Raw genomic sequence first — 19,118 nt, 5'->3', positions numbered from 1 at the left:
AAGGAGCTGCGGCGGGGGCGGGCGGGCAGGGCAGGGGAGGGCGGGCGGGAGGAGGGAGCCGGAGGGAGGTGTGGGGAGCCGAGAGGAGAGGGGGGCTACCGGGGGGCGAGCGCCGCGCCGCAGCCCCCACCCCTGCGCGCACCCGCGCGCGCACGCACACACTCACTCGCACGCCCAGCGGACCCGGAGCCCGGCCGCGCCGAGCAGCGCCGGTAGAATGCAGTCACAACCGCGGCAGGGCCACGGTGCCCGAGCGCGGCGGCCGTGCGCACGCCAGGCAGACGGGCGAGGAGAGGACCGAGGCGAGCTCCGCGCTCGGCACCCGGGGCCAGCGCACCAGCGGCTCCACCTGACCGCGGCGGGGGCGCCGGGGCGGCAGGCGGAGTCCAGGCGTCCTCTCCGCGGCGCTCTGCGGCGACAGCTCCCTCCCCCGCGGCCCTACTCGCGCCGCCCCGCGCGCGGCGGGTATTGTTCGGAGCCGCGGCCGCAGTGTTTAGCCCTCCTCGGCCTCGGCGCTTGGCATTGGCTGCGCCTCGCGTAGTAAACTTGCAGTGGCCACGAATTTCCCCAGATGAAGGCAGCAGCCGCGCCGCTCCCCCTTTCTTTAAGTTGTGCCGGAGGAGGAGGCGGGGGAGTAGGGGGGAGGGGGATGTGGGAGGGGAGAAAGCGAGCAGGGGGAGGGGAGGAGGGGGAGGCTGGGCTGAAAAACAATAACAACAATAAAAAAGTGATCTCTCGCTCGCCTCCTCCCTCCCGCCGGTCGGGCCTGGGCGCTGGGCCCGGAACTAGTGACCGCGCCGCGTGGACCCAGCGCAGTCCGCGACCCGAGGGAGTGTGAGGCCCAGGCGGGCTCCCAGGTCTCGGCTGCGGTGGGCTGCGTTCGCCACCGCCTCCGTTGATTTCGATGGGCGCCGCCAACGCTGCAGCGGCAGCCTTTTATTTTTTATTTTTTGTCTCCTCCTTTTCCTCTCCCCTCCCCCCGCACCCCCTAGTCTCCCGCCCCGGCCTCCCTCCCTCCCTCCAGCTCGAGGCCGGGCCCCCCGGTCAAACCGCCCCTTTAACGGCGGCTCCCGCCCCGCCCGCCCTCCCGGCGCCGCGATTGGCCGCCGCGGCCTAGTCAGTCCCGCGCCCCCGCCCCGCTGCCGGGCCCGCCCCTCAGTCCTCGCGCTCCCTGAGCTGCTGCCGGCTCAGGCAGCCGCCGAACGTGCCCGTGGGCCCGGCCTGCCATCCTGCCGCGCTTCTCCCGAGACCTCGGCGCCGCGGCTTCTAGTCCTGGCCGACCGCGGCGCTCCCGGGAGCCGGGCGTCCAGCGTGGCTCGGACGCGGGCCCGGGCCGCGGGGACAAGGCGCCCTCAGCCGGGTCAGGAATGGGAGGCAGCCCAGCGCTCTAGTCTTTCTGCGTAGGCCACCGACTTCCCCGGGATCTGAGCAGCTCCCAGCGGACACCGAAAACCCCGGGGACGCCTGGCCCGAGCACTCCAGGCCGCTCGAGACGTGGCTAACAGCTGGGTCGCCTGGCAGGAGGCTCTGCGCGCGGGGACATTTCAGGCCCGGGGCCTCGCCGGGAGCGCGCCACAAGGAGCGGCGGGGGGCTGGTCTGCTGCCCGCTTGGCACGCTCCCTACTTTCACCCCGCCTTTGTAAACTTGCTCTGTGGCATTGAAACCACAGGTGCAGGACCGTGGGCACAGAGAAAGCCAGGCATGCCCCTTCTTCCCACCCTCCGGACGCCCACCCAGACACCGCCTTCCCCGCCCCCCGCGGCGTCCCCGTCCGCCCCTCGGCGCGCTGAGCTCCCCCCCGCCGCTTGCGTCCTGCTCCGTTTACAGCAGTAAACACTGGGCAGCGGCCCCTGCGTGGAAGGGGGTTGTTCGGAAGTCGTTTAAAGACAGTGTCACCCTCAGGGTAAATGCCCAGAAGCCGGGCCGCGCATCCTTGGGCTGAGAAGTGTGGGAACGCCCGAGACCAAGCGAGACTCAGGCCGGAGTTTGGCTGCGGGTCAGGCTCAGGGTCTCGGGAGAAGAAGCCGTCAGACACGGCAGGGCTTAAACCTTCTAGAAAGCATATATATCCATCCACTCCTTCTCCAGGAGCAGGGAGTACCACCCGGGCGGTGGCCCAGCGGCGAGGCCGCTCCCGGCGCCGCGCCTGGCCAGCCCCGCGGCCCCAGGCTGACCGCTGCGGACGTTTCCTGTCCCGCCGCCCAAATCTCGCGCTCCCGAGGTAACTAGAGAGGGAACGGAGGGCCCAGAGGCTGCAGAGGTGTGAAGGGACAGCCTGAGGCCAGCGCCTCGGGCGTGTTCTCCTGGCTGGCCTGGAGAACTGCTTTTATTTATAAATCTCTAGGAGATGAAATAAAATTAAACGAAGAGAAAATAATAAATTTTTCAGAATTATGTTCTGAAATGAAATAAACAAAAACGCGGGAAGAATCCTCTAGCTCACTATGGCTGGCAGAACCCGGGCTCTCTTGCGCCGGCTCAGGCAGCCTCTCCCGGCTTAAGCGAGTCTCTGCAGGTTGGCGCTGGCCGCAGCCCCTTGCATAAGGAGCCCTGTGCCCTCCCTCCGTCCCATTCTTCCCTGTCCTGGGGGTGGGGTGGGGGTGCAAGAAGGAGGGAGGCTGTGGCATCCTGTCTGAAAGCAAGGCAGTTTGCCTGGAAGATGGAGATTCTCACCTTCCCTGAAAGGAGGAAACGTTCCCATTTCCACACCCCTCTCTCTGTGCATAAAAGGGGGCGGAGGGCACTAGCCAAACTGGCCCCCTAGACCTAAAGGGACCTAAGACATAGACGCAGAGAGAAAAGAGAACATCTTTGGCAGAAAGGCTGCCCTGCCACGTTGAATCCATTAAAAATTGCCTAGTGCAATTTTTGTACTACACACTTGTTTGCTTTATTCATCAATTTTTATGGGGATGGGAGGCGAGCACGAGAGGAGAGTATTTGGAAGGGCTTACTCCAAAAATATTTCCGAAGGAAAATGTTTTCTTGGAGATTGGTTATGAGAATAGCAGACCTGCACATGAAGAGACCTCACTTCCCTTCCTTCTTTCAGGCCATCAGACTTCCAAGTCTTCCTCCTTTCCCACTGTCTTACCCCCTCCCCAGTCCTCCCTCCCTCTCCTCTTTGACCCATTCTTTCTTTCGCTTTGATTTCGCCTTTGCTGCTCCCGCGTTTGGGGATCGCGCGGCTGGGCGCTCGCTCGCGCCGGATTCCAGGGGCCGCGCGCGGCCGGGCGGTGGGGCGGACGCCTTAATTCCCGCCGGAGACCCTACGGGTTGGGCGCTCCTGGCTATTCTTTCCCGGCTCTAGTTCTCCTCTCTCTGCAGGGCACAGAAGAGCTGAGCCAAGTTCAAAGTCACGTCGCCGTCCCTTCTCAGAAGTGCTTTATTTCTCTACAAACCGCAAAACCCCTTTACTTCATGACTTTTTTTTTTTTTTTAAGGAAGGAAAGTGAAGAGAGAGCTAGAGAGACCAAGGGGGAAAAAAAAAAGCATGCAAAGGCTTTCAGAGTTACTGCCTCAAAAGTAGACTCGGGTTCCTTGGCTGAAAGAAAAAAGCGGCCAAGCGGCGTTATGCACAGTGTGAGTGAATTCAGTTTTTCAACAGGTTTCTGGAAGGGCCCGTCTGTGGCAGTGTCAGGGCCGCAGGACCCACAACTGTCTCCATCCGGCAAACAAGTCCCCTCTTTGTAAATTTCCCAAAACTATGCTTCCGAAATCTTACGGAGGCTGCGTGCGGCTGGGCGGCAGGCCGGGGCTTGAGCGGATCCAGCTCAGGGCCGCGGGGGCCGGTGTTCATTTCTCGGCAAGTACAGGGAATGGCAGCGCGATGGAGAATTGGGGTTGTCTTCAAAAACCAGAAAATCCCGCCAAACACCCGAGCGCCCATCAACCAAAGCACCTCGTTGCGGTTTGTGGGCCTCTGTGAACAGTGTTGACTGAGTTCTTTTGTGGTATGGGGTGTGTTTTGTGTACCTATGCATAAATATAGCGTGTATGCACACACTATACCCTCACACACAAATAGGTATACATTGCTGGACAGGAGAAGTCAAAGAACAAGCAAACAGAATTGCCCTTTACATTGAAAAGCAGAAGCTCTCGGTTGCCACACCACTCAAACTTGTAATTTTCCTCTTAAGGAAGAAGGTGGAAACGGGGGTAGTGGGAAAGAGTTGAGAGAAGAAATTAGAGAAACAAGTGACCAAAAAAAAAAAAAAAAAGCGGGGGGGTGGATTTCATAGGATTCCAGCACCATCATCTGTATCACAGACTCATAAATTCAACAAGATCATCAACAGGATATTAAGTTGCAAGGCACCTTTGATTCCGCCTTCTCAGCCACTCCTGGGCTGGGTGACCCCTGACCCATGAAGGACCACATGTGTGGTGCGGGAGCCCCCTCTATAAAACCCACCTAGAACAAAAGTTCTTTGTTAGTGCTTTAGAGAAGTGTAATGTAAAAGAAGGGGAAATTGTGAAAATCTCAGCCAATGTTGTAACTTTTAAATACCATTTTTAAGAAGTGGGGGTGCTGAATGAGGTTGTGATAGGATAAGGCCCTCTCTAGTTTGCTAAAAGAATGTCTTTTCTTCCTACAGTTAAAATTTACTGTTCTGTAACTGGGCTTATAAAAAGTCTCCATATAAAATATGTGCTCACCAGCAGTTTAGTGATAGGGATGTAAATATTTGTGTATTTGTCAAAAGGGACTCAGAAAAAATAGAAGCCATCAACCACCCTGGCCTTTACCCCTGCAATGGTGATAGTCAGTGGTTGTGGTTTTCCAAAAGGAAGAGAATTAATTGTCCTTACTTGTCTTCTCTTTCCTGATGGGAGTGATTCTTCTGCTGAAAAACAAACAAAACCAAACAACAAAAAATAGGAGGCATTAGCTTACGTGAATGTGTTTAATTATTCTGAAGACCTATCCTTTGGGCTCCCAGGCGAACTATATCCAGAGAGATTGAATACAGATGACAGGCGAACAGCTTTCCAATAAACTGCAGTATTATTGCAATAGACTTTGTAATACAATTTATGCTGTCATTCATAAATAACAATGCCATATGTCAACCATATTGCTTACACAAGTAAATCCATCAACGTGTCACTATTTGATTTATCTCAACAGCTTCTTCAAATATTGAAGTATAGATATTGGAAGGGGTGTGGAGTGGGAGGAACTACCCGAGAAATTTGAGATTTTATTTTTAACCGCACAAACTCTACTTCTCCTTCATTTCCCATCCAAAAACATCCTAAAGGATAAGAGATGAAGGGGAGGAGAAGCACATCGAGGGGCCAACACAAATAAATATTGGGTGGTTATATGAACTGTGAACATGTAAGAGAGTTCTGTGGTTGTTTTGACCTTCTGGAACATATTTTAGAACAATAATGCATTTCCCAAGAAATTGTCAATCCTAATGGTCAACTGTAGGTCAAAGGTCTTTCTCCAACAACCTCCATCTCTGAGGGTAGAAATGACTGCAAACCAAATGAAAGTATTTGATAACAGTCAAATTGTATTGAACTTATTCTTTAGTAGTAAGGAAGTAAAGGGAGTGATAGTTTTTCAATGGCTTTCAACCACAAAGGTGAGGTGAACATGGGATAGGCCCACTTCATGACTGTACAAACAACAAGACAAAACAAATCTCCACAGAATCCAACGTATCAGTCATGGCCACACAGCCCCAGTCTTCTGCCTTTTCATCCTCATTAAGTCTACATAAGTGTGATAGGGCTATTAGAAGCACTTTTCTGGATACTCTTAGCTCCACACATATCCGTGGAGCCTCAGGACTCAGCGCCACCTCAGGAGGGCAGTAACCCTCCGAGAGCCCCTGGGAGGGCTGCCAATTGCGGAGCGATTCTGAGCACCCCAAGGCCTTGGGCCAGTCGCAGCCCCCAACGCAAGTCAGATTGCGAGTTGCCAAGGCCGGAAGGTGGGGATGGGGGATCCGGTCCCTGCCTCGTGCAGACGGGGCGGGCGGCCAGGAGAGGCTGCCCTGAAACTCCCTGCCTAGCGCCTGGCCAACCTGATTTGGGAAAACCCTTGAACCCAAAGTCACCATCACTTACGGCCCTGGCGAAGCTCTACTAAAATGCAGCTGTGCCGGTGCCTTTGCCCACCCCGCCCTAGCTTTTACGAAAGGCCTCAGTGGACCATCAGGCCCTTTCCAGTGTCTGCTAGCAACCCCCTACTTCCGCGCCTGTTAAGCACCCATTGGCGCCCTTGGGCTGGGGTTCAAAGGTCCTTCGATTCCCCTAGTAATTTGGGTGCCCCATTCGCCCTTGAACCCGCCCCTGGCGCGGCCTAAATGACACTAGATGCTCCAAACCCGCCGACACCCAGTCCTTCTGCAGGGAGGCCGCTCTCACAGAAACCACGCGGGACCAGCGAGTCGTAAAGCAATGGCAGGGGCAATAAAAGGCGGTTCGGTGGGTCCCCCAGCTCCTTTCTTGTCCACCCCACCGTCCCCGAGATCCCCCCTCCCTCCGCCTGCAGAAACAATCAAACAAAGGCTCAAAAGCCAGGAAATGTCCAATTCACTTCCCTTGGAGTTTATTAATTGCCCACACCCCTCGCAGGAAACTTGGCTGTGTTCGGTGACATACAGAGGGCACCGGGGAGCAGTGGAGCCTCAGTCCCCCCACTACGCGCAGCGGGAAGCCGCAAGCGCCAGCTCGAGCATCCCCAGAGATCGGGTCCCGTGGCCTCCAGGCAGCTGAGCGCGGTTAACTCAGCTAACCTGGGTTCTGGTTAGCTGGCCATTTACTGGGCCTCTCACCTCCCCAACCTACTCGCGCCTTTGTCTGGGGTTGGAAGGAGGTTGGGGTTAGGGGTGCAACCTAGAGGTCTGGAAATAGACGCCCCGCAAGAGCCCTTGCTAACTCCAGAAAGGACATTTCCATGGCTTGCCACTTTGCTGCCTCCACGCAGGCACCTCCGCTGCAAAACGCAGAAAGGGGCATGGGTTTGAGGACTGGCCCTGACGACCAGCACCACCGTCGAAATATGCGGGCCAAACCCCCAGAAGAATTGGCATAACGCCTTCCACAGCCCCCTGCTTTTAAAACTAGTATTATTATTCCCTTCAGCGCCCTGGAAATTGTTGGTGTTTATTTAGGAAGTGTGACAGAATTATTGGGTCTTCAGAAACTTGGGATGTTAAGGGGGTTTGATTTGGCTCCCAAATAGCTTGAAAAAGAAACAGCGCACCTGGGGTCAGGCGGGTCATCACAATAACAAAAAGCGCTTCTACAAAATAAAAAGCTCTTTTATAAAGAAAGGCAATCCCGGAAATCCACTGCAAGCCTTCCTGATGACCATCTAGCTAGGCCTATTCTCAGGTTTAATTGGCAGGCGGTTTATTGGCGCCTTATTGGTGTTGATTGAAATTTTGCTCCCAGTCTTTTCTTTTAAGAATTAGCATCTCAAGTCGATTTACCTGAGTCAATTATCTTTTTAGGGTCTAGGTTTGGTCATAAATTTGCAAATATTCATTAAACTCACTTTGTAAATATCCCTCTTTCCTATCGCTACCCAAATCTCTATTATTTCCTAAGAAAGTCTTTTCTTTTTTAAGGCTTCCATAAAAAGAAATTGATCAGGGAGCTATATTTGAATTAAGACATATTAAATCGATGACAGATACATATCACGCTGTGTTTAACAAGAGTTGTACAAGGAGGCGGGTTCCAGATTCCGCACGGCTCTGCTACACCATTATTCACATTTTTACAGCCTTTCCTTCATGCCTTCACCCATTAAACCATTAAATTTCAGCAATTCAATAAAACAAAGCAGTTATAATTTTGACGAAAAGCTATTTTGAAGGGGGTGGAGGTACCCACTTTATTGCACAATAAAAATGCTCAACAGTCCATATTAAAGGCTAGCTTGTGTTTATTTTCTTCTTTCTTTATTCATTTTGTTTTGTTTTGTTTTTACTTATAACCTGCAGGATTGAACCCAAAGCTGCCATTACTGCAAGAATTAATGCTTATTGCCAAGAAATTCAAATAAAGGAAACTGATTGGAAATGTTCGGAGAGGAAACGATGACAGTGATAATTCCAAATATGATGCTTTCTTCATAAACTATCCATAGAGATGGCACAGCTCTCGATCAACCTTTGCCTGGTTGGCTTGAAATGTTTTAAGTCTTTGATATAAAAATTGTGAAAGGACTCGTCGTTTCCAAAGTGAGATGAAGATTTTGTTACTGCTGTTTATTAAAATTTTTTCGTTGTGTTTCCACACATGCCTTTAATTCCCCATATTTGAACTTCATTGCAACTTAAAGAAAAAGTCCATTTGAAATTTGATGGTAGCATTGTCTTTGTTTGCTTGTCAGTTTTATAAAAGAAATGACATTCCTAAGTCTCATACCGAAGCCCCCTGTTAAACATCGTTCACACCAATGTAAATGGCACTATCGAATCAACTCTTTTGAGAATATTTCTGATTACTTCCCACGGCCATCTCCCCAATAACGGCTTTGTGCAGTCTACTTTTACTTGGACTGCAAACGAATTAAGTTGGAAACATATTTTATTGTATCTCCAAAGAAAAAGATCACATTCTAATCATTATCACTTTTTTTTTTTTTACAAGTAATGTTACGGATGACAGCAAAATACAAATTTTAAAATCCTGGCTTTAATATTTGAGCATTTTGTAACATCACAAATTTCAAAAATGCTTTCTTTTAAAATCTGAAAAGGACACTTTGGGGCAGTAAAATCCTTAATTTGGGGGGAGGGTCCCACATTTCTCCGCCCACCAAAAAGTGATGCAGGGAATTTCTATTTTTAAAAAATCGATTTGATACCAAACCTCTGGAAAGGGATGGGATTCGCTTTTTTAAAAGCCAGTTTTTATGGTTTTCAAATAAGACATCTTAGAGGTAGACTGGTTTATTAGAAAACGATAAAAAGGTGAAAGATTATTCTATCAGTAAATAAAAAGCAAAGATATTTCTTGATTTCAAAATAATATTTTATTGGATCAGTTCTAATTGTGGATCAGTCAAAGAAACTGAGGCATACATGTGGACTGTGGACTGGGATCTGGACCGGAAGGAGAAATTCTGCTTAAAGGACGGTGCTTATTTAGCGGCTTCGCTCTGCAGAGATGCCGTTTGGCCTGCCCTGCCACTGTATCTCCGAAAGGCAAAAGTTGGAATCGCTGCCCGATCTCCTCTCCCCCGCCCCTACTGTAGATCTAATTGGAAGTGGCAGATCTAGAACCGATGAGTAGTGAGATTACACTTCCATCCAACTCCTTTGAACCATGTTGAAAAGGACTCTCCATGAGCTAAAAAGTCGAGGTAAAACGGTTCCTTTGGGGGAAAGACTTATTTTGACTTCACCTGGTGTTTCGCGGAGCCAAATCACTCAAGTTGTCTTGCAACCAATAGACTTTATCTTCTTCATTCCGTCTACTGTCTATGCGCCCTAGGTGAGCGCTAGGCAGGTTGGGTGTCCAAACAAGAAGTTTCTAGTATCACCACTACAGGTAGGACGGGCTATTCACCCTTCTCTCCCAAACAGCAGCCCAGGGCTCTTCCACCCCACAAGAGAGGTGGAGGTAGAGGTAGAAAGTACTTGGGTGCCAGAAGGCACACAGAGAAGTGAGGCCAAGGTTTTTGAAACTGGGACTGCCCCTCGGGGGTCCTCAGCCCCTCACCACCCCGCGCCCTCTGCCCGCGTGCCGGCGCGCGCTCCGCGAGGTGCGTCAAGGAAGAGCGGGGCGCTGCGCGCGCAGGCCAGGCTCAAACTTTCTGCAAGTGCAACTTGGGCATCCCCGGGGAGGCGGGGACGTGTGGCTCCAGCGGAGGAGGGGGCGCGAAGCGAAAGCGCAGGCGGCCTCAAGCACGGGGGCGAATCCCCGCTGGGTCGAGGGCCTGAACGGGAGCCAATCGGGCAGCCGAGGCTACTGCCAATCACGCGGCTCCCTCCAATCCCACCCGTGCCATTTCCAAAATCTCGGTCCCACTGTGCAGCTCAAATGTGGTGTTCACTCTGCCAATCGCCGGAGGATAGAGTGGGAACAGGAATAAGCAGAGTTAGGAGGCCAGGACAAAAGAAGTTAAAGAGCGCCCAATACATACATGTTTTTGAAGGCGGGCAGAGGGAATAAAGTCCCCCCAGTGAGGGTCTATGGGCCTGATTGTGTAGTTCTGATGGAGCCCCCTTTGAGCAAGAGGAACCCGCCAGCGCTGAGATTAGCGGATTTGGCAACGGCTCAGGTCCAGCCGCTTCAGAATATGACAGGCTTCCCGGCGCTGGCCGGCCCGCCCGCCCACTCCCAACTCCGGGCCGCCGTCGCGCACCTCCGCCTGCGGGACCTGGGCGCTGACCCCGGCGTGGCCACCACTCCGCTCGGACCCGAGCACATGGCCCAGGCGAGCACGCTGGGCCTCAGCCCTCCCTCCCAGGCGTTCCCGGCACACCCGGAGGCTCCGGCAGCCGCCGCCCGTGCTGCAGCCTTGGTCGCGCACCCCGGCGCGGGCAGCTACCCCTCTGGCGGGGGCAGCAGTGGCGCGCAGCCCTCCGCGCCCCCGCCCCCAGCCCCTCCTCTTCCTCCCACCCCTTCACCCCCTCCCCCTCCCCCGCCTCCTCCTCCTCCTGCCCTCTCGGGCTACACCACCACCAACAGTGGCGGCGGCGGCAGCAGCGGCAAAGGCCACAGCAGGGACTTCGTCCTCCGGAGGGACCTTTCCGCCACGGCCCCCGCGGCGGCCATGCACGGGGCCCCGCTCGGAGGGGAGCAGCGGTCCGGCACCGACTCCCCCCAGCACCCGGCCCCGCCTCCCCACTCGGCCGGCATGTTCATCTCCGCCAGCGGCACCTACGCGGGCCCGGACGGCAGCGGCGGCCCGGCGCTCTTCCCCGCGCTGCACGACACGCCGGGGGCCCCAGGCGGCCACCCGCACCCGCTCAACGGCCAGATGCGCCTGGGGCTGGCGGCGGCAGCGGCAGCCGCGGCGGCTGAGCTGTACGGCCGCGCCGAACCGCCCTTCGCGCCGCGCTCTGGGGACGCGCACTACGGGGCGGTTGCGGCCGCAGCGGCGGCCGCCCTGCACGGCTACGGAGCCGTGAACTTAAACCTGAACCTGGCGGCTGCGGCGGCCGCAGCAGCGGCCGGGCCCGGGCCCCACCTGCAGCACCACGCGCCGCCGCCGCCGGCGCCCGCGCAGCACCCGCACCAGCACCACCCCCACCTCCCAGGGGCGGCTGGGGCCTTCCTGCGCTACATGCGGCAGCCAATCAAGCAGGAGCTCATCTGCAAGTGGATCGACCCCGACGAGCTGGCCGGGCTGCCGCCGCCGCCGCCGCCGCCGCCGCCGCCACCGCCCCCGGCCGGCGGCGCCAAGCCCTGCTCCAAAACTTTCGGCACTATGCACGAGCTGGTGAATCACGTCACGGTGGAGCACGTGGGAGGCCCCGAGCAGAGCAGCCACGTCTGCTTCTGGGAGGACTGTCCGCGCGAGGGCAAGCCCTTCAAGGCCAAATACAAGCTCATCAACCACATCCGCGTGCACACCGGCGAGAAGCCCTTTCCCTGTCCTTTCCCCGGCTGCGGCAAGGTCTTCGCGCGCTCCGAGAACCTCAAGATCCACAAGCGTACTCATACAGGTGGGTGTCTGTCCCCGGCCGCGCCGCCGCCGCCACCAGCTCCTGCGCCGCCGCCGCTTCCGCCGCTGCTTCTCCTCCTCCTCCTGCTCGCCTTAATTTTTTTCTCCTTCTGCTGCTTCTCTTCGCATACGTATAACCCGGACATGTGACTTCTGTTTTTTTCTCTCCCCCCCCTTTTTTTTCTATGAATAAGTAATTCGATAGCACACACAGGCCCCGCGTTGGGTTCCCACACGGCGGAGTCTCCAGCGCGTCCGCAGCCCCTCGGCCGGGACCCGCAACGCGCGCCAGCCGCCGCCGCCGCCACCTCGGAGCAGACGCAGCAGCAGCTGGAGCAGGAAGGCGCCCAGGACGGTCGGCAGTCCCCACCCGCCCGGCCCTGGGAAGTCTGGGAGGGCGATGGAAAGAGAGGCCGGGCCGCCCCGGCAAGCGCCTCTCTTCCCACCGGGTCGTAGGCCCCGCGCAGTCGCCGCGCTCCGAGGACCGGGCGTGGGATTTGCTGCCGGATTTGGGCCGCCCGAGGCAGGCCTTCCGGGAGGGGAAGGGACCCCTCCGGAAAGACAGGAATGCGCTTTCGGAATCCCGGAGACCACTCGCACTCGCCCACCGTGACACACTCTTCACGCACACCTTCTTCTGCGTGCGTCTCCCACAACTTTACACACTCATATCCTCCTGCGCGTGCACCCCATTCCCGCGACACCTGTGTGTCCTCACACTCACATCATTTACACGCCCCATGCGCCCTCTCACACGCAGTATCACACTCGCCCTGGAGAGTGCTGGAGTTGACATCTGCCTTTCTAGAGAAGGTTCTAGTTGCAGGAGGACCGAGCCTCCCACCATCGGTGAGGCCTACCCTGTCGTGGAATTGGTGGGGAGCCACCGGCGTCGTGGGGACCCTCCCACCCCACCTCAAGCCCTGCCTCTGGGGATCCCACAGCGCTGAGGAGGGCGGCTGCGGCGCGGAGCGGTGGATGGCTCCTGTGGGTCGTGTGCCCCCTTTGAGCGGACGAGCGCGTCGGGCGGAAGCGCTGATGAGCGCGAACGCAGTCGGGATTTATAGGGACAGACACGATTACCCCTCGGAGGACACTTAAGTAACTGGAGGTTACGTTCAGTAATCACTTGGCAGATTTATCGGCGCTGCTGCGGCCAGGAGGTAGCCGCCGGGTCCCACGCTTGGGCCGGGGGCGCTCGGGGCTCTGCGGGGGCAGCAGCGTCGGGGTGGCCCGAGGCGGGAGCCTTGGCCTGGCTCCTGCGGGCCGCCTGATGGCCGGTGGGGAGCACGTTTTCCCAGGAGCCCCTTTTCTCTCTAATCGGGATCAGTCCGCCTTAATGATTTTTCCAGAAAGAAACTTCCCAGGAGGCTCTCGTAAAAACGCCCTGGCCCGCTAAGCCGGCTGCTCGCTCCTGTGCCCAGCACTTCTCGGCAGGGCAGGATCCAGGGACCGTGAAGCCGCTCCCCAGCCCGGCCCCGAAAGGGAACTCCCAAGCGCGGTGTCGCGCGCGGCCTCGGGCCCTTCCCGCCTGCCCAGGCCTCGCGAGGGGAGCGGCCTTCCCTAGGCGGCTGCCGGGAGCTGCGGGCGCAGAAGCCGATCCGGGCCCCCGGCGGGACAGGCCACTCCCTGCCCCCTGTCCCCGGTGGCTTCCCGGGGCACGCGCGCGTGCGTGGGTTGGGGGGGGCGCGGGGGACCCCAGGCGCCGAGGGGACCCGCGGTCATTTGGGTTTTTGGCTCTGCGTCTCGCGGACGGTTGCATTTCCTGCCCCCTCCCGGCGGCCGCGTGGGCCCCACCCGGTGGAGCGTGGGGGTCCCTGCGGGAGGGACGCAGGCGCCTCGGGTTCAGACTCCAACCCGCGCTTGGTGTTTCTGGCGGTCCCTGGGCCGCTCAGCTATTGGGCATTGTGTCCTGAGAGGGCCCATCCGGACTTCCTTCCCTCCCTGCCACGCCGCTCTCCCTTTTGGGGGTTATCCGGGATCCCGGAACGGATTGATCAAAGGGACTAATCCCCGGGCCACTCCCGAAGGCCCCTTTCCTGACCCACGTGCCCCCAGTTCCGTTTATAACCGTCCCGCGGGCCCGACTCGCGCTCTCTCGGGAGAGGGAGCTGCTAGGAGCTGGCGGGGTCCGCAAGTAGTTCCTTACTTTCCCACAGGCTCCAGGTCTCAAACTCTGTAAATAGTTAAATTCTGACGTGACTCGTCTATCAGAATCTTAAATGTAAACACTGAGGTCTCTCAGCCTTTCTAGTTAGGTAGAATTTGCTTATTCCCCTTAGGCCCCCTGAACAACACAGGCCTTTCCATCGCCCTTGCCTTGTTTTCTTCTGTTTTCTCCGTGCACCTCTTCCTTTATTTATCTCTAATGTTCTACCTTTCCTTCCACGACATCTGTCCCTTTCCTGAGTCTAATTGTTCCCCTTTTTCATGTGCAGTGGAGGAGTTAGCAGTGTTCAAAGCGTTTCTTCACAACCCGGGATATGTAGGTTGAACAGAAACGACCATGCTCAAAAACAGCATTGCACCTTCGCGTAGGGTGGATGAGTAAACCCATGTAATTACGCCTCCATATTGAAGAAAGGCTGATTTTAATTTCTTAAAAAGAATATGATGTTAACTTGGTCTTATCTACGACTTAAAGTGTAATGTAGAAATCAGGACAAATCACTGATGTTTTGATAAAAAGGGATTAGCTTTGTTTTTGTTAAAGCTCCTCTACAGAGAATTTTTCGAGGTTGTGATTATCATGGGGTTGTTTTTTCTCTCTTTATACATCACTGTAGGAGGCATATTTGAATAATGTCTAATTCTGTTTTTAAACAGTATTTCCAGGTAGGGAAAGTTAAATTCCAGGCATCTGCCTGAATACTCTCAGATGTGCTAGCATACTCTGCCATGGAAGCAGTTATTGTTGGCGAAATATTTTTTAAAAACTCACTACAGTAAAATATCTGCAGAGGGTGTAAGAAAAGTCACCACAGAAATGTATGTACACTAAGCTGAGGCTTAATAGTTTGTTTTTGAAAACAAGTTATCCAAAACAAAAGAAAATGTCATACCTAGTGTATCACCAGAGTAGCTGCTGAAATATGAGAAATTCAACTTTATTTTTAAATTATTTACCTAAAAGAGGAAAATATTAATTCAATAATATGTATGAAATGACTTGTTTAATTATGGACTCAACTCTATCAAGTTCAGAGATACCAAGGGGAGAGGGAAAATTCAGTTAGACTGTTACCTGCTGTCTTCCTTTTCTTGCTGTTTAACACCAAAATGTAGTGTGGCTGAATTTCTCTAGTTGTCTTATTAAGTATTTCCATTTCCTGGACTAGAGGCCTTGTGTTTAAAGGCGTGTTTGTGGGGTGGTTAGGCCAGCTTAAGGAGGTGACAGCCAAAAGACCCTGGCCTTTAAAAAAATTTTTAAGGTCTTTTTGACTAGTAAGCAATGTAGGGAGCTGTGAGAGTAAGTATACTTATGGCATAAAGTAAAGGTAGGTTCTGCTAAGGCTTGTGGTCTTTATTAATGTATGTTAAAGCTCGATCTGCTGTGCTCTTAACTGCCCTGCAAGTAGTGAGGAAAGCTGTAGAATGCAGAGGTCAACAGCCTATTCTCTGCCCAGCTAGCCCTGTAAAAATCGAGTGGTGGGAGTGTGTTTCACAGGTGCCTCTATTTCTAAAGAAAAACATTGTTTTGTTTTACCTCTTTCCCTTTCCCATCTCCACGTTCTCTCCTGATGCCCCTCTCCTTCAATGAAATCCTGGAGAACACTGAAAGGAAATGCCATTATTATAATTTGACTGTACCCACCAGTTTACTTTTAATTTAGTGTATGTGTTTGCTTTTTTCTCTTTTTCTTATATGCTTACTTCCGCCTGTGGCTTTGGAAGTATCATTTTGTGTTTATTTTGACAGGAGGATCTCCTGCTTGTGTTTTTGAGTGTACAGACCCTGAGGGGAGTGTGTCTGTCGGGGGAGGGGGTCTGCGGGTCCCAGGTGGGTTTCAGTGTTACATTCTGGCCCTTAGCTCAGCACTAGGGATCTCACCCTGGCCCCTCTGGGACTGCAGGGCCTGACAGCCTCTCAGGAGCCCAGGTCCAGGCAAAGCCACCAGGTCAGCAGAATCCAGGCCCATCCTTGAAGTATCCCTTCCCTTTTGTGAATTAGGAAGAAGAATTAGGCTGGGAGTTGGTCTTTGGGAGAATAGGAAAACCACAACCTTGGTTCTGCTTCAAGATTTCTGTCAAGTGAGAGGTCTTGGAAAGCCATTGTTGACCTTTCCTGTGTTTCCTTGCAGGGGAAAAGCCTTTCAAATGTGAATTTGATGGCTGCGACAGGAAATTTGCCAATAGCAGTGATCGGAAGAAACATTCCCATGTCCACACCAGTGACAAGCCCTACTACTGCAAGATTCGAGGCTGTGACAAATCCTACACTCACCCAAGCTCCCTGAGGAAGCACATGAAGATTCACTGCAAGTCCCCGCCACCTTCTCCAGGACCCCTTGGTTACTCATCAGTGGGGACTCCAGTGGGCGCCCCCTTGTCCCCTGTGCTGGACCCAGCCAGGAGTCACTCCAGCACTCTGTCCCCTCAGGTGACCAACCTCAATGAGTGGTACGTTTGCCAGGCCAGTGGGGCCCCCAGCCACCTCCACACCCCTTCCAGCAACGGAACCACCTCTGAGACTGAAGATGAAGAAATTTACGGGAACCCTGAAGTTGTGCGGACGATACATTAGAATTTATTATTAATAATAATAAGTGAAATAATAAGTGGGAGTCCTTGAACCACATCCTAACCTGAGACAATGCCGAGCCTGAGACAAACCCGTGACTCAGACTTGCCACCGGGTCTAATTAGCCCTATTTATTCAGTATGAAACCCTATGGTGTTTGTACATTTAATTAATTTAATTAAGATATTTGGGCTTTTTTTTTTCTTAAAAAACAAACAAAAAACAACCAAGCTGGACTTGTACATTGCAGGAGGATGGGGCTGGGGGCAAATTGTACCAAGGAAAATGAATGGAGAGATTAGTTAATGGCGATACACACTGCCGATGCAATATATATATATATACATATATATATATTATTTTTTTTAAAAGGGGGAGAAAAAGAGCATTAAGTCAGAACTGAACACAGCACCAAGGCCCTCTGCATTTCCCAGAGTGCCTCTCAAATGCCTTTGACACCATACCATGGGCTGCTTTTGAGCCTCCTTGTTGGACCCTAATTCTGCCAAGGCCTCTTGATTGTAAACCACACACCTGCTGCATTGCCAACAGATCCTGTTCCGTACCTGTGTCCAAAAACATTTGTAAAAACCCTTTGAGTTTAATATTTGTAATTTTTAATTTCCACTCTTTTATTACTGATCTTACCTTAATACAATATTTTTATACAGGATTATTTCTTCAGTATCCTACTGTGTGATTTTAAAAAAAGATGCAGCAACCTTAATATATCTCCATATCTTGTGCTACTGTGATTGTTCAAGCAAAAGTGGAGAGAAGAAAAGCTGCTGCAAAAGATAACTGTGAAACTGTGATATTTTATAAAATAGAAGAAATTCAAGTGCTTTCTTTTTCCTATATGTTTTTTTTTTTTTAATCTGAATTCTCAGATACTGCCTCCTAACTGTGTCCAAACTTCTTGTGTAATAAAGAGATTCTGTTTTCGATCCTAAGTTCTTTGGGATGCCAACATTCACAGTCAAGTCTTGAGGAGGTGTGATGATGGCATCATGCCTATTTTTTTGGAAAGCTGTTGTTTTTAAAACAGGCCAACACCTCTTTTATACTGTTGTATCAGCCTTTTAAAAAGTCTATTTTTCAATGCCTGAAACTGCATTTTAATGCATTTTCTTCCACCTGAGCACTGAGCACACCAAACTGGAATCCATTTGAAAATGACAGTGTGTGAAGTGTATGATTTACATTAAAAGAGGGGAGGGAGTTGCCATACATATTAAAATTTTTAAAAGGTTTATAGTTGCCACCAAACACTGATGAATGTGTGACCTTTGCCAGAGCTGTCAAGCTAGGATAAAAAAGGTCAAGGACCTAGGACAATAACTCTTAGTCAATTTATTTTCGGTTGGTACAACACATCTCCTGTGCAAAATGTAGTCCATCAGAAACATCCTACAGATACACTAAAGAGCACTAATTTATCCTTAGAGACCCCGAAGACACCCCCTCCCCAGGGTTTGTAGAAATTTGTTTTGTGTGCTGTGAGTGGTTGATGTAGTCTTGTCATTGTTAATAACTTGTATGTGAACACTATTATTTGTACAGTTGAATTAATTTATTTTCAGACATCATCCTTTTTTTTTTTCTTTCCTGGAAGAGTTCAAAGCACACCAAAGAATTATATTACACATTTTGGTGAAAGATTGTCATTTATGATCCATGGTTTATTTAAAAAAAAAAAAGGAAAGAAAATGGAAAAATATATTTTTAAGCTTACTTGAATGAACAACGTAATGTGAAAACCAAGACTCTTCCTGCATGTCTTTTTTGCATTGTGTTGATAAGATTATATATAGTTTATAGATATATTATATTACTAGTACAGTGCATGGTGCTGTCACTTGGAAAGCCTTTCAATGTTGTCTTCAGATTGTTGTGATGAATATGAAACATGCAGACCCTCCTTTATAAAGAAAAAGACCTTAAAACTTGAATATGAGATAATTTTACATTTTAAAAGTTTATTTGATTTTCATATTATTCACTTTCAAAGCCCTTTCAAATAGAAAAGGTATGAACTTTTGGGGGGATAATTTATGTATCGTAAACTTATTAGAACAAAATATTCCTGATGTATAATGAGTTGTTTTATTTATACAACTTTTTCAATGGTAGTTTGCACTATTCTTTATTATGCTACAGGTTTATTTATTATGAAACAAAGGAATATGTATTTTATGTATTTTACCATGCATAGGTTAACTCTTTGCCACAGATTTATTGGTTCTTGATACACCTAAAATAAAAAAAAATGTGTACCTCCAATAGAGAGCAAGCAAGAATGATTATGAAGTAACAAATTTAATAAAGGTATTCTTGTTATTATTGCTTATGTTTTACATAATGGCATATCTCTCATACAAATAGAACAGGTTGCTAATGGAGTGAATGTCTTCCCTTGGTCTCTTGATTTCTCAGCCTCTCCCCAAGCAATACAATATTTTTGCAGCCTGGTTTAACTTAACAACTTACAAGCTTATCTAGGAAACAGATATTTATGAAGACTAAGCCTTGCAGGTTATACTTACAGTAGCATAAATCTTTTGGGTTACTGCATTTATTTGTTAAAATAAGTAATATCCTGATTGATTCTAATCAGTGAAAAGCCAAAAAGTGAATTTTAGCATTTCTTTGGTGCCCAGCCTCCAAAAGGAAAAAAAAGAATAAAGAAAATGTGGAGGAAGGGACAGTGAGGCTTCTAGACACAA

At 51.6% G+C, this 19,118-nt stretch overlaps 1 protein-coding gene across 3 annotated transcripts; it reads left to right on the top strand.

Moving 5' to 3' along the window:
* Positions 1–2,095: 2,095 nt before the first annotated feature.
* Positions 2,096–18,794, top strand: ZIC5 (Zic family member 5). Of its 3 annotated transcripts, XM_034936913.4 has the most exons (3): positions 2,096–2,222; positions 7,975–11,652; positions 15,953–18,794. In XM_034936913.4, exons 2-3 carry the CDS (start codon positions 10,125–10,127, stop codon positions 16,393–16,395), a joined length of 1,971 nt encoding a protein of 656 aa, XP_034792804.3. In that variant the 5' UTR covers positions 2,096–2,222; positions 7,975–10,124; the 3' UTR covers positions 16,396–18,794. The 3 variants fall into 3 exon arrangements, with proteins under 3 accessions (XP_034792804.3, XP_054952946.2, XP_054952945.2); XM_055096971.2 differs by lacking the exons at positions 2,096–2,222; positions 15,953–18,794 and adding an exon at positions 11,846–11,983 and having other exon boundaries at positions 7,578–11,652; XM_055096970.3 differs by lacking the exon at positions 2,096–2,222 and having other exon boundaries at positions 7,621–11,652.
* The last annotated feature ends 324 nt before the right edge of the window (positions 18,795–19,118 follow it).

This window comes from Pan paniscus, chromosome 14, assembly GCF_029289425.2.
Source record: "Pan paniscus chromosome 14, NHGRI_mPanPan1-v2.0_pri, whole genome shotgun sequence".
Classification (NCBI taxonomy): Eukaryota; Metazoa; Chordata; class Mammalia; order Primates; family Hominidae; genus Pan; species Pan paniscus.
Note: the sequence above shows the minus strand (reverse complement) of the source record. Positions and strands in the feature narration are given on the sequence as shown.

Excerpts from the sequence above, each read along its gene's own strand:
- ZIC5 (XM_034936913.4), top strand. The coding sequence starts at position 10,125 with ATGTTTTTGAAGGCGGGCAGAGGGAATAAAGTCCCCCCAGTGAGGGTC. Across the intron at positions 11,653-15,952 it reads CCACAAGCGTACTCATACAG|GGGAAAAGCCTTTCAAATGT; the intron begins GTGGGTGTCTGT and ends GTTTCCTTGCAG.